The sequence below is a fragment of the Aulonocara stuartgranti genome (genome assembly GCF_965226115.1).
Source record: "Aulonocara stuartgranti genome assembly, chromosome: 7".
Taxonomy (NCBI): domain Eukaryota; kingdom Metazoa; phylum Chordata; class Actinopteri; order Cichliformes; family Cichlidae; genus Aulonocara; species Aulonocara stuartgranti.
Genome location: NC_138945.1, coordinates 16251647 through 16265257, shown reverse-complemented (window position 1 = coordinate 16265257; position 13611 = coordinate 16251647). Strand labels below are relative to the sequence as shown.

General features: G+C 41.3%; 2 protein-coding genes across 4 annotated transcripts in view; both read left to right on the top strand.

Moving 5' to 3' along the window:
- The first annotated feature begins 453 nt into the window (after nt 1-453).
- On the top strand, nt 454-5635 carry dck (deoxycytidine kinase). The gene is made up of 7 exons (XM_082538498.1): nt 454-696; nt 989-1104; nt 3086-3279; nt 3526-3673; nt 3829-3944; nt 4278-4377; nt 4968-5635. The coding sequence occupies exons 1-7, from the start codon at nt 606-608 to the stop codon at nt 4992-4994; spliced, it is 792 nt and encodes a 263-aa protein (XP_082394624.1). The 5' UTR covers nt 454-605; the 3' UTR covers nt 4995-5635.
- Nucleotides 5636-5750: 115 nt separating this feature from the next.
- LOC309710900 (electrogenic sodium bicarbonate cotransporter 1-like) overlaps nt 5751-13611 on the top strand; it is a 31880-nt gene continuing 24019 nt past the window's right edge. For all 3 annotated transcript variants that reach the window (XM_082540757.1, XM_082540756.1, XM_082540755.1), the window contains exons 1-3: nt 5751-6112; nt 11237-11310; nt 12181-12348. In XM_082540757.1, coding sequence (XP_082396883.1) covers nt 6093-6112; nt 11237-11310; nt 12181-12348 — 262 coding nt within the window. In that variant the 5' untranslated portion in view covers nt 5751-6092. The remainder of the gene's footprint in view (nt 6113-11236; nt 11311-12180; nt 12349-13611) is intronic.

The window sequence follows — 13611 nt, the reverse complement described above, 5'->3', positions numbered from 1 at the left end:
AAATATTGAACTTGGAGCACAGAAACAAACCATCAGTCTGATACCAATACCAGCGTTCTTATCGATATTATTGGTTTTTAGATCGATCCCCTGAATGACTTATTCATGGCCTCTGGTTCCACCCACTTCTACCTCACATTGAGTCTTTAATGCAGTTCAGAGAAATATTTTGAACCTTTTTACTAAAAACATGTGTGTATTTTTTTATACTAAACAAATTTTACATATAAAATACAATGAAATTAGATATTTGAAAATACTGTTGGACTACATTATTGTAGATATCAGCATAAAAACAGTTGCACGGCTCACCAGTTACAACATTGAACTCGTGTTTACGCATCCATACGTGACAGACTTCATAATTTAGTACTTGAAAGTCGTGACAGCTCATTTGTTAAACATTTCTTTTGTTTCTTCTTCTTCTTTTAATTACTGACGTAAGCAACAGCTGCTTCCGGGGCGGATACACGGCTGTGCTAACTTCCGCTTCCTAACGTTGAGCGCGAAATCTAAAACAACAAGCTGACATCCTAGCAGCTGCCGCAACATCCTAAGGAATATTTTAAAGATCATTTTAAAAATATTTAATAATTTTTGCGAAGATGTCTTTTACTCCAAAAAGGCCATGCCCAGACCCAATGAACGACTCGATGGAGAAGAGAATAAAGCGGATTTCTATCGAGGGGAACATCGGTGAGTGCTGCAGCTTATTGCAAAAGTCACATTTGACAAAACAAAAAGTTCAGTGTAAAGGTTTAATGTCCGCAGATGGATGTCAGGTGCTGCTCGGGGTACCTGTGTGTAACAGTATACAGCTTCAGACGATGTACTCCTAATGTACTACTTTTGCCGCCAATTTGCTACTAGACTATTCTTCTTCTAAGAAAATATTAAACGACATTGCACCTGTGTGACGCATAGCTAGGTCTATGCAGTACGCTATATGACACGAGTGAACTTTAATTTGTGCTTCTTTTGCGTTCAGCGGCAGGCAAATCTACCTTTGTTCGCCTCTTGGAGCAGGAGAGCGCGGACTGGGAGGTGGTACCAGAGCCGATCGCCAGGTGGTGCAATGTTCAAACAACTGGCAGCGACTTTGAGGTATTAAAATAAAATAAGATTCTATATTAGAGTCGTTTAAAAAAAAACTTTTGTGAGTAATTTAATAACCAGCACATTATCGTGCATTCAGGAAGACGTAATAACTGGGGAGACTCCCCATCTGTATTTAGAGTGCAGCTGCTGTCTGCCCTTATACAGTATCTGCGTGGCCACACACCCAGAGGGACAGATAGTCCCACTGTGGGCGGATGAATGTATCATCATCATCAGGCCAAACATCTGACCCCCCCCCCCCCCACACACACACACACACACACACACAACTGGCGACCTGTAACCTCACTTTCAGCCTAATATTCATGGTCTCTACATGCCATAAGGATCCCCCCACCCTACCCCCAGCTACCAAGCAGTGAGAGGGATATTGAGATACTCTTCTCCATATCAACCAAAAATGCTTAAACAAGTGACTGGTGTGTTGCATTTGCACTGTTGTTATATTATGGATGACTGGATACAAGTTACCAGTCATTCATAATAAGTTAGGTAGATCCTTCATTGTTACCAGTTTTCATTCAGCCCAGCATCGCCAGCAGAGGTGGGAATCATCAGACAACCCACGATATATTACCACAATATGATGTTATTGTGATTTTTTTTTTTAATTATTATTTTGATTGTATTGCAGTAACATATACTGCAATTTATCACCTTTTTTCAAAAGTGATGTCCTCAAACGAGTGAACTTTAATTTGTGCTTCTTTTGCGTTCAGCAGCAGGCAAATCTACCTTTGTTAGATTTGCTAGATTTGTTCATAAGATTGTCAGTATCTGTCTTGTCCAGTATTTTCACTTTGTGCTGCAACACCAGATTATCGAGTATACCAACGCTGTCAGTAAAACCTGCCAGGAATGTTGCCATAAGACGGACAGACTAGGATCATGGTTGCAATTACATGCAAACTGTTTGTAATCATTCAGGAATTAACTGTGGAAATGGTTGAAAGCCACACATTTGTTGCCGTCTGCGTAGACAGGAAGTCACATTTATCTTTTTTACAGAAAGGTTGCTTCCTATCAGGCAACTGGTGCAGTTGCCCTGCAGTCAATTAAAATTAGTTGTGAGTGTGCAACACCCTCAAGCTCAGGGTGGCCATTTAGTTACCACTAGTTGCAATTTGTTGCAGAATGTGGGGGGGAAAAAAACCTACTGCTAGTGGCCAGTTTAAAGAAGGTAAACACTTCAAATAAAAATATATCATATCAGCTCACATGTACACTTTTTGTTGGTAATCCAATAAATAGTGCAAAATGGTGTCGGCACGCTGTAAAATGATAGTATGCAGGCACTATCAGAATACACTGCTTCTGCTGAACCATTCAAGGGTCCTCAACAAGTCTCCACTACTGCCACAACTTTTAAAGGCAGTGGTCAAAGCGCCCTCTGCCAGTCACTGGACCAAGTATTTTTGGAGAGCAATGCCAGTGAGGAACAAATCAAATTTAGAAAAATGGTTTAGTGCTTTTCTTATTTACTCACTTACTAAATGTGGGCTAAGATGTTTATGGAAAAGCCAGCTTTGTTCAGCAAAAGACAAAGCTTAAATGATTTACAATACATCGGTAAATAATAATAACTATCACTCGTATATGACACATTAAACTGTATAAAGTAAGATGCCTCGGATTGTCTTAAAGGACCTGAGTTCAGTGCTTTAAAAAGACAGCATATGTGGCATAAAGTTGTATTCTGATATTTGCAAGATCTAAAAAATGTTATTTTGGGGAAAGGTAAAGAAACGTGTGCAAAGAGTTTCCATCAGTAGAGCTTGGTTGGTAAAAAATCAAATGGCTGCTGCTTTAGCCATGTATTCATCACATGCCTTTTTTTTAACAATGGGGCTATGTCACAGCTTACAGTGATTCACCTTTTTGTTACACATGATGACAAAAGGCTGCATTTATTATCTCTAAGTCATGAAGGTGTGTAAAATGAAACAATGGGATTTTTATGTTCTAGGAGCTGACCGCATCTCAGAGGAGTGGCGGGAACGTCCTGCAAATGATGTACGAGAAGCCAGGGCGGTGGGCTTACACTTTCCAGAGCTACGCCTGTATCAGCCGGGTGCGTGCCCAGATCAGATCAGCCAACGGGAAGCTCAGAGAGGCTGAGAATCCTGTGCAGTTCTTTGAGCGGTCCATCTACAGTGACAGGTATCGGACCTATTGATGAATATGTACGCTTGATAAAAATATTTTTCTCATAGAAATTTTCACTGTGAACACAGTGTAGGAATTTTTACCAGGCTTTAGAAACCTTTGTAAGAATTCACTTCTTTCCCACCACAGAAACCAGCCTCTGATTTATTTAACCCCTCAAAACAATTACAATTTAAAACATCCTGTGATAAATGAAACAGAATTGCTCATCCTTTTTTTTTTGGATTCATTATATCTTAGGTACATCTTTGCAACCAACCTATATGAGAGTGAATGCATGAATGAGACCGAATGGTCCGTCTACCAGGACTGGCATGGGTGGCTGCACAACCAGTTTGGCAAGCACATTGAGCTGGATGGCATTATCTACCTCAGAGCCTCACCAGAGGTAACCTCCTCCTTTGTACTGCACACGTTTATACCTAAATGACAGTGTCCTTTAATAGAAAGTTCTGCAATTTTCATCATTCATGATTTAAAAAAATTATAATAAAGCTCACAATAAGCAAAAAGTTCACAGTGTTCTTCTTCTTTGGTGTACAGAGATGTTTAGAGCGGTTACACCTGAGAGGTAGAGAGGAAGAGCAAGACATCCCTCCGGAGTACTTGGAGAAACTTCACTTCAAGCACGAGAGCTGGCTGCAGCACAAGACCCTGACGTAAGCAGACTGTTCAGTCAGAAACTGTGTGCATTTATATGAGGAAAACAGATGTACTTGTATGATAGGAGAGGCTTTGAATAAGCATTGGAAACCCCCTACTCCCCCATTCATGCAACAGCTGGAGGGGGGGAAGCGAAGGCTCGAACAGCGATACATGTGATCTTCATCTGCGTCATTGGCTTTGTGTGACGGGCTGTTTCTTTGCTCCATCATGTGTACATTTCCTTACAAAGTTTAATGTCTTCATTTCATTAAAAACAGTATGCAGTTTCCCACAGTGGGAAACTATAACATCTCTAACTGCATGTTCTATATCATGTCTTCCCACAGCATGGAGTTTGAGTATCTCAATGACGTGCCGGTCATGACGCTTGACGTGAATGAAGATTTTAAGGGAGATAAAATCAAATGTGCTAACATGATCGAGAAGGTTGGTACCGTTTCAGCCTGCGTAAAGATCAGAAATCATCAATTAATGCTTTCATTACTTTTCATATACTGTATTTCCATGTATGTTTTTGCACGTTTCAATAAATCGCTGCATCTGCCTCATTTTCCTAGCAAAATGGAAATAAGCAACGAGTGGCTCAACAGGTTTGAGCAGCACTGTGTCAAAACACAGTGCTGTAAAAAGATGTTTCAAATTTACTCGCTTGCTGTTATAAAAGAAGACAGTTTGGGCAAAATGCTGCATGAGACTGAGTTTCTTGTGATTCAGGGCTCAGTGATGCAATAAAATGCTTGAGCACTGGCATTGGTACTTTTACTCGAGTAAACACACACTGCGCTTGTTCATGAACCAGTTTCATGTTGATGCTATCAGCTGTGGTTAACTCAGGCACTTATTTTCACATCAGACACAAAAAACCCTGTTCCACACACAGCTTGGTGCTGTTACATAAACCCAACTGTTATCCAAGGAGGGGAGGGGAAAAGAAATCCAAAGTAATGATCTGTGCCTTTGTTGGTTTAGATTTTAATGCTAATTTGACGCCTTTTTTGTTTTTTGCTTTTTTGTAGGTCAAAGAGTTCTTGAGCACGCTATGAGCACCACCACAAAGAAAAGAGTGAAGACTGGATGGCTTTTAAAGCATAGACAATGACAGTTACTTGTCTGTTCAATAACTGAAAAGAAAAGAAATTGGGGGTTTTTGGTTGTTGTTTTTTTTAAGTGTTGTGTATTTATCAGCATTAATGTGCACAAATGAGATTGTAATGTATGTCCACTGATAACAATGACAGTAAACTTGTTATTTTTTTTTCCCCACCGATTGCACAAAATCAAGTGTCACACGTGTTCTTTCTCAGCTCCAAATGTTTCTTGGCACTCTGTGCAGCTCTTCCAGAAGATGTCGCCAGTCTCCATTAAAGCTGCCCGGCTATTTCTGAGCGCTCAGCCTGCCTTGACCTGGTAGCTCCAATAGGATTTGACTAAAGCTATCTGACATTAGCTTCTTTCATTTTTACTTTTAATGCCTTTTTAAAAAGCACAGAGTAGAATGGATCACCAAGGTGGAAACATCTCATGACTTTTTGTTTGCTTTTGCTCTTTTTGGCAGTTCCGGGTCCAAAATAAATACCCATCCTCAGCAAGTGTTCAAATGAATTATTTAAGTGTAACTTTTAGAATGTTGTTAGCAGGATTTGTTTATATATTTCCTGTTAAGCAATAAAAAACTGATTTTGCATGTTTCTGTCTATGGTCAAAGTTGTTTTGATGAAGTAATGGGGAGCCAATTTGTCAAGTTTTAGTCTTCTGCGCGCCTCCCAGCGCTAATGGTCTGACCTCCGCCCCTGTGGCGTCACGCAGGAGGAGGGATGGTACTTTAAATATGGGGAAAGAAACGCTACACACAAAGACTCCCGTGGCACTTCCAAACAGGCGCTTTGGACAAGATGTTACCTTGGCCTTGCGTGTGCGTTTCCATTTAGATATGTGGATTGTGCGTTTCGCGTTAGGTTTGATTTGTAGGGTCGCAGAAATCATCCCAGCGAGATAGCCGCAGCTCACGTACTTTAGTTTTAGGCACTTTGGGAGCGCAGCAGCTAGATTAGGCAACCGTTCTCAAACACGCACGACTCGAAACTGACGAGGAGGACAGGTGGACGCCACGCTGATCAGCCGCGAAGGGGAAACTTGTCACCATGAGTTCCGACAAGAGCAAGTAAGTGTCTGATCGTCAAGTGTTAACTTGTGAAACTAAAAGCTATGCACGTTTGAAGTTTTACCTCGTAGCTTTCGGTCCTCGGGTTTTTGGGGAGATTTGTTTTGTTGTTTCCTGTCAAGTGTTGAGTCGGTGAACGAGGCGTCAGGAATGTCGCTCACTAGAAAACGAAGTAGTCACGTTCAAAGCATTGTGCCAGTGTGCGTAAAGCTGGAACTTCTGTGGTTTCTGAGTTTAGTGGATCGCTGATGGCATGCCATAGTAACGCCACGTGCAAGCTATTTATAAGAGTACTGATCTTTCTGAAAAGCGTTCATTCATTCCAGCGACAACCTTGGATAGATAAGACACACACCGTGGCTATGAACGGGCTAATCTATTTTCCAAGAAGCTGTCGCTATTAATTAGAGAGGAGGAGAGCGCAAGGCAAGTGTCGGAGATGTCTTGCATTGTATCTTTCTGAATAAAGCCGTGCGTAATGCGTAGTGCGCTAGACTGCACTATCCCCGTGGCGGACGGGTATGAGGGGGAACCCTCCCCCCCCATCCCATCCACTGGGCCCAGTTGTATAGACTTCACAGTAATGTCAAACAGGGAAGATTCACGGAGTCTGCTCTTTCCTTACAAGCATCTCATTCACGGTAACAAGTTATTTTAGATGGATGTTTTTGGCTTGAAAATGTAATTGCATCGGAATAGGCGAGGCACAGTTCCTCAGAGCGAGCGTGACGCCCTCTCCCAAGTAACAACGAACGAAACCTGAAATGACCTATTGTGCCGTGCCATGTGAGCAGCAGAAATAAAAGTGACAGCCGATTCCTCGTTCTTGTGTCTTTCCCGGAGACAGACGTCTGGTTTTGTAACAGGGAAACGTTTTCTCTATTCTTTTTGTTCTGTTTCACCTGCACCTGTGTGAGCGCCTGCTGAAACTTAAAATGCTCTTTTGTGTTCTTCCCGTTGATGCTTTGACCAATGTGCCATTGAAGGAAATTCCAAAAGTTAAGGCAGAGCTGAAGGGCACCGAGCTAACTTCTGTTTGGTTATTACACAAGTCAAATAATCTCTTTGATTGTACTGGTGATATGGCCATTTATTTGTTTACCCATTTCACTTCGCATTCAGGCTCCGCAGCGGTGTGGTAGTGGAAGTCACAATAGCCCCACTTGAGTGTTAATTGGGTGGCTATATCTGAGGAATATTAAGCTGAAAAGTATGTTGTGATAACAATACCAATATAATGGTTGTATTATTGCAACACTTTGATTAAAAATATATATAGGTATATGCTTCATATTATGGCCTACTCTCAGCCTGAGAAATTGCCAAATGGCCAATTATCAAGTTATATACCTAATGCTGATCACCTATATGTCTTCCTCTGTCCTTCAAGTAATGGTGCAGAAGTTAACTGCAACCAGCCAAATCCGCTTTTTTATGCTTGCCTGTTAAACTTTCATGTGGGTATTACCGCCCAGAAGATCAGCTTTAGCTCGAGTATCACTTTAAGGCTTGAAACTCACTGCTGTACACCTTTTTTCTTTCTTTCTTTCTGTTTTTTGCCCTGATGGCGCTGAGGGCATCTACCCTCATGGCCAACCAGGCTGGTTGGACTGGATGCGTCATTCTGTAAAGAGATGGGGATGATCCTTGATCCCAAACAGCTGATCCCGGCTCCTCACGCACTGACAGGTTTATCCAGACGCCTGAGGTCACTGAGAACTGAAGCAGAATCGAAAGTTCAGGAGTGAGAAATAGATGCAACTGGTCGCTCAGATCTTCACCCAGATTATTATTCTTATTATTACTATTCTTATTATTATTGATTAATCAAGAAGATAGAGTCATAGAAGGAAATTGGGGGGGCAAGATCAAGTCGATTTCCTGCATTTAAAATGACTTGAATGAGGAGATGTAGGATCCAATCGACTATGTTGACCTGATTTTAAACTCGGCGAGTCATTTTGACTTTTCTGAGATATACCAAAAAGCAGATTTAAAGTTTCTACTCTCTTTGAAGCACTTACCATATTTCTTTTTCCATTTGACACCCAATTCAAAACAGGAATGATGCGTTCCCCTCCTGCATCCAGGATGTCTGTAAACCACCTGTGGCCTGTTTCTCATGGTTAGTCGAGCCCTGTCTGAGGCCGCAGTGTGCAGTGATTAACACGGCTCTGTGAACTTGCCTTAGCCAGCAGTAAAACCTGAAACATGAGCTTTCTTTGCTCTTCTGTGTGCTCACCGGTTTCCCTGATGACCCTCTCTCTGTGCTACATGAGCTGCCTTCATGCATACTGCTGCATCACCAGTTCTTTGGTACCTGCTGCAGAAGTAAATACCCAAGCTGGGTTCTTAGAGAGATCCTGAATCGTAGCTCCTGTCTGTACAGCCATTGTGCAAGATTGAATTAAAAGGGCCAATCTCATGTTTTTATAGCGTGTCACTTCTGATCGTTGTTAACATGTCTGCTTAGGTACAAGGTACAAAGAATACAGCATGGCAGAACCCAGCTCTTCTAAAGTTGGTGCTATTTTCTGGATGCTCTGTCCTGGGATGGAAGACGATGAGGACAAGTGGAACAGAACACTCAAAGCAATCAAGGCCTAAATGATAGTGTTGACTCTATGTGCACGGAACAGTGCGGAAACCTCGGTCACTTTTATTTATTTATTTTTTTCATATTTAAGAAAAAAAGAGCAACAAAAAGAAGGTACAGAGGTTAAGGATTGCATATAAACTTGGCACCTAACCCAACCACTCCTCGACACCCATTTGATCTGGGAGCTGGTTGCATCTGTTATCATCAGTGTTGTGCTCCTATGTTCTTAGGGCCAGAGATCATATCCACTAGGGAGATCCAGATGAGCTCGGAGTGCAATCAAAGGAACACGTTGTATCCTTCCTGACTTTGTTTATTTAGCGGTTTTGCGCACTGCTCCCATTCCTTCTGTGCTGTCTCATCGTTGGCCTCACATTGTTCAGTAGCAAATTTAAACTGCTCACGTGTTTATTTTGCATTCTTTGTATGCATCCCGAAGCAAATATTTATTTTTGGTTTATTGGGGAAAAAAATGCTGCCAAAGGAAAAACACAAATTTGATTGTGACACACATATTTAGTTTTACTGCAGTTTGACGCAGTAAATTGACACACAGGCACAGGGTAAGTCTTTACTTACCCTTTATAGCTCAACACAGTGGAATATAAAGGCAGCCTCTTTTTTTGTTTTGTTTTTTTTTTTTCATCTTTTTATGGTGTATTGTTTTCTGTATTCAGTGTTGAAAATAATTATCCACATTACCAGGTGAGCTAAGTAGCAAGTTGGAAGCAAGAGTGAGGGGTGGCTTGAGACTTTTTATCTCCAAGCAAAACATGACTGTCTACCTGGTGGAGCAAGCAAAGCAGTGAGACGTTTTTTGTAGTTGGCCACCAGGTTTGGAGACTGACTAGGCCACTCCATGACCTTAATGTGACCTATCCATGACCCATCTTCAGTGTTCTAGCTGAGGGAAGTAGGTTGGCACATGACCCCACCCATTGGCTCCTCAAAGTGGTGAAGTGGTCCTGTACCCTTTGTAGAACAATAGCCCAAAGCATAATGCTTCCACCTCCATGCGTGACTGTGTTGACGGTGTTCTTTGGGACGTACTTAGGATTTCTCTTCCTCCAAACATGACAAGTTGAGTTGATGCTGGTGAGGGTAGAAGTACATTTACCTTGTTGAGCAGGGGAAACCTGCGGGCACTGCAAGACCTTGATGCATTATATTGAAGTTTGTTACTGATGGTGTTAATTAACAAGCTCTTCCTGTGTAGTTTTGGAGTGATCCAATAGGCAGTAAAAGTTTAAATATAAAGCAAGTGCCAATCAGACATTTTGCACAGTGGATCAACATTTTGAAAAAATTGGTACTTTTCTGCATTCATCATTCCATCACTCTTGACAAAATCCCCAACGGTGTTTTACGGATGGCTGTAGACTCTCACTGCTGTACCTCTCACCTGACCTCTGATGTACATGTTGATGATGATTTGAAGCAAAAATTTCAAATTTAGATTCGTTATTCCATAAAACCGGATTTTTGCATTCCAGTTCTCATTTGATTTGGCATATGCTGGCCTTTTCTCCACGTTTTCCTTCCTTAAGAACGCCCTCTGGGGAGCCACCCTTCTACTGAGACTTTTTTCATTGTTTCTTAATGACATGACTTTGAGATACTGTTCATCTGCTACGGAAAAAAGATTGGGTATGCCACTTTTTCTTTTGCCCTGCATTTGTCCTGTTTCCTCAAATTCTTTAAGGACACACTGCAGACCATGATGAGATATGCAAAGATTTAGGTGATAGCTCTTTGGGACTCACCTTGTTGGTGCAAAAACAGTGTTTTATGCCTGTAACTGCCTTATCTTTTGGGATATGGGGACAAATTGTGTGTTTTTTGCAACAGACTGTTAGCAACAAAATGCCCTAAAGATACATTTTAAAATTGATTCTTTGCCAAGTTGTCTGTTATGTTTACACACAATACTGTTTCATCTTTTTTTTCAGTTAGGTGCTTTTTTTTTTATGTTTGAACGATTCATAGGTCAGTGTTAAGTGGCTTGCCAAAGAAGCCCTTCCTATAAAAATGGTCAATTACTAGACTGAAAATCAGTGAAAAAGCAACCAAAGTCCAAAGAACACATTTGAAAGGCATTCAGAAATCCTGGCGAATGATTGTTCAAGAGTCTGGCTTCTTGGAAGCAAGAATGAGGGGTGACTTGAGAGTTTTTGCACAGTACTGCATCCTTCAATAAAACGTCACTTACAAGCCTGAATAAAATTTGTGCTAACGTTAGATAGATAGATCTTGGAATGTAGATGTTACTTTAATATCCAACAACATTTCACACTGAATAAGAATCTTTTTTCAGGATTGTGTTTCACAGTAAGTTGAATTTCACTCCGATGGTCATAAAAGTGACATTACATTACAGTACTTTTTTTTTCTACTTTGGAGCAGCTGTGTAGAGGTGTGATAGTGGATACAGTGGTCAGAGGATGTTGAATATGGGGCCATAAGTCATCCTAACCCATGTCATGATCTTTATGTAACATTTTTAATTCTTTTTTTGTTCCTTTTAGAATGGAGGATGAGGCAGTCTTGGACAGAGGAGCCTCGTTTGTCAAACATATCTGTGATGAAGAGGAAGTGGAAGGTAAAGACACATTGCAGCCCACTATCTTTAGCTTTACGTGATAAGTGTAATGTATTCCCATTTTTTCCACACATACTATATGCAGTCCTGTGCAAGCAAATGTGAAACCAGTCATTTCTTTCACCCTCCAGAGTATCAGTGCAGAATTAGACATATAGGATAAACATTATCCACTTCCTCTAACGTTTCTGTACAGGAAGATGTCTCTTCAAGTTGTCTAATCCTGTCCAGTTCTGGCTGTCAGCTAAACCCGCAAAAGAATGCATCTGGAGACACCCATATGAATTTACTGAGGCATCCACATACTTCACGAAACCACTTCTTTTAGATGAACACAAAGCAAAAATACTTGGGGATTATGTCGAGCTGCTTGTGTGTAAGCAGTAGCTGCAAGAGCCTCCTGTGCTCGCCTGCACAGGAGTCTGAAAGAAGAGCGTGGTTTTGTGTTGGCCTTTTGTTTTCTGCAAGAAAACAAGGCTAACCATCAAGTATGAAAGATTATTTAACCCTAAAAGAAATGTTTGTGAAATGCATGGGTGAAGAGAGCTGCATCACTAACTGGGTCAGTTAATCTCAGTCTTCTCACACCCACTATTCTTTCTAATTACTTCCTGGAGACATTAAATCATCATTTCCTGTACGAGTCTCTGTGTAGGAAGTCACTGGCATTTCTTTAATTTTGCAATTTGATGGCATACTGTGAGAGGAAATAGAAATGTTTTAACATTTCACACTACATCACACTACAGCGGCAGTTTTTCTCCTGTCGGTGGACGACGCAGATTACCCAGTTTTTGGGATTAAAGTGATTTATTTTCTCTCCCGTGTTTGTCATCTGATCTGCTTGCTCTCTGCTTTATGTTGTGACAGGTCATCACACTGTGTACATCGGTGTCCACGTTCCCAAGAGCTACCACAGGAGGAGGCGCCACAGACGCAGGCCTAGCCACAAGGAGAAGCGGGAACGACCTGAACAGAGCGCAGAAGGGTCCAAGTCCGACGGGGAGAATGTAGACATCAGCGTCCTCAAACCTCTCAGTGAGTCGTGGTGACACTAACATGACGTTTAGTAAAAACAGTGTGCATGAAATCATCTATGAGAGCCACGTTGGTGATGGATAAATCGCTCCTGAGATGAGCTTTAAGTCATCTGGATTAAGTCCAGTGCAAATTACAGCCTACAAGATATCAGTTTTCCCTAGTAAGGAGGCAGAGCAATGAGGGGTGGGTGGGGTGCGAGGGGCTCTCTTTCTTTAAGCAGCAGCCTGCACTCAAGTGAATAAATGCAGCAGGGGAATGGGAACATGCTGAGCACTAATCTGAAAATGACGCTGGAATAGCTTAATGTGTGTAAAGTAAACAAAAGGGGGGGGTGTTACCTGTCACCTGATGATTAAACACGGCACTCTGAGATTTGTGGGAAAGGATTCTCAGAAGCTAAGTGGTAAAACGGAAGATTTAGCACAAATGGCAAGGTATAGAGATGTTAAACGAGATCCTTAAGACCAAATGACAAAGTAGTACTCATACGGTGTCTGTGTGGATGAAAAAAGACTGCAAGATTGTCAACAGTATTCTAATCTTACTGTTGCTATAGGGCAAATACACCCGGTCTGTCCCTATAGAGAGGCTTAGAAAGCTGACATGGTTGAACCATTAATCCCCTGATTGTTTTCTACAGCCTGAGGAATTAAAACAGACAGAAATTGCATTTAATGAGGAAGAAGGGACATTTTTTTAATTAGGTAAAACAGGTGGGAAAATCTGAACCTCACAGTCTTCAATGGCAACACTATGATTTGGCTTCAGTGTATAGTAAATGCGTGTAATTGTAATAGAGAGCCCCAAAGTTGTACCTCCTCTTGGGTAAATCATCGTTTTTGTTTTTAAGAGTCCCAAAACGTTACATCTGGTATGAGCAAGATTCACAATTATCATTACTGGAATTCACCATAAAATGATGCTGGAAACTGGTACAATAAGCTGGTGAATTTGTTGTGTGTGGTGGTGTCGGATATATTTGAGCAAGGGATTTGCCGCTTGACTCATCAGGGCATGTGTGAACAATGACAACAGGGCCACAAAGGCCAATAGGATCAAGGTAAACTGGTATTTCCACTGATATTTAAAGTTCAGATGAATCCTTAAAGGGTACCTGTTCAGTTTCATATTTAAACCTGAGACTCCAAATAGTTTCTTTAGGTGATCCGAAGTTCAGAATAACCCTTATTTAGCTCACTATCAAAAGCTAGTTTTTTGCCAGGCTTGCATCAGTACATGTATATCAGTAGAAGTTTACAC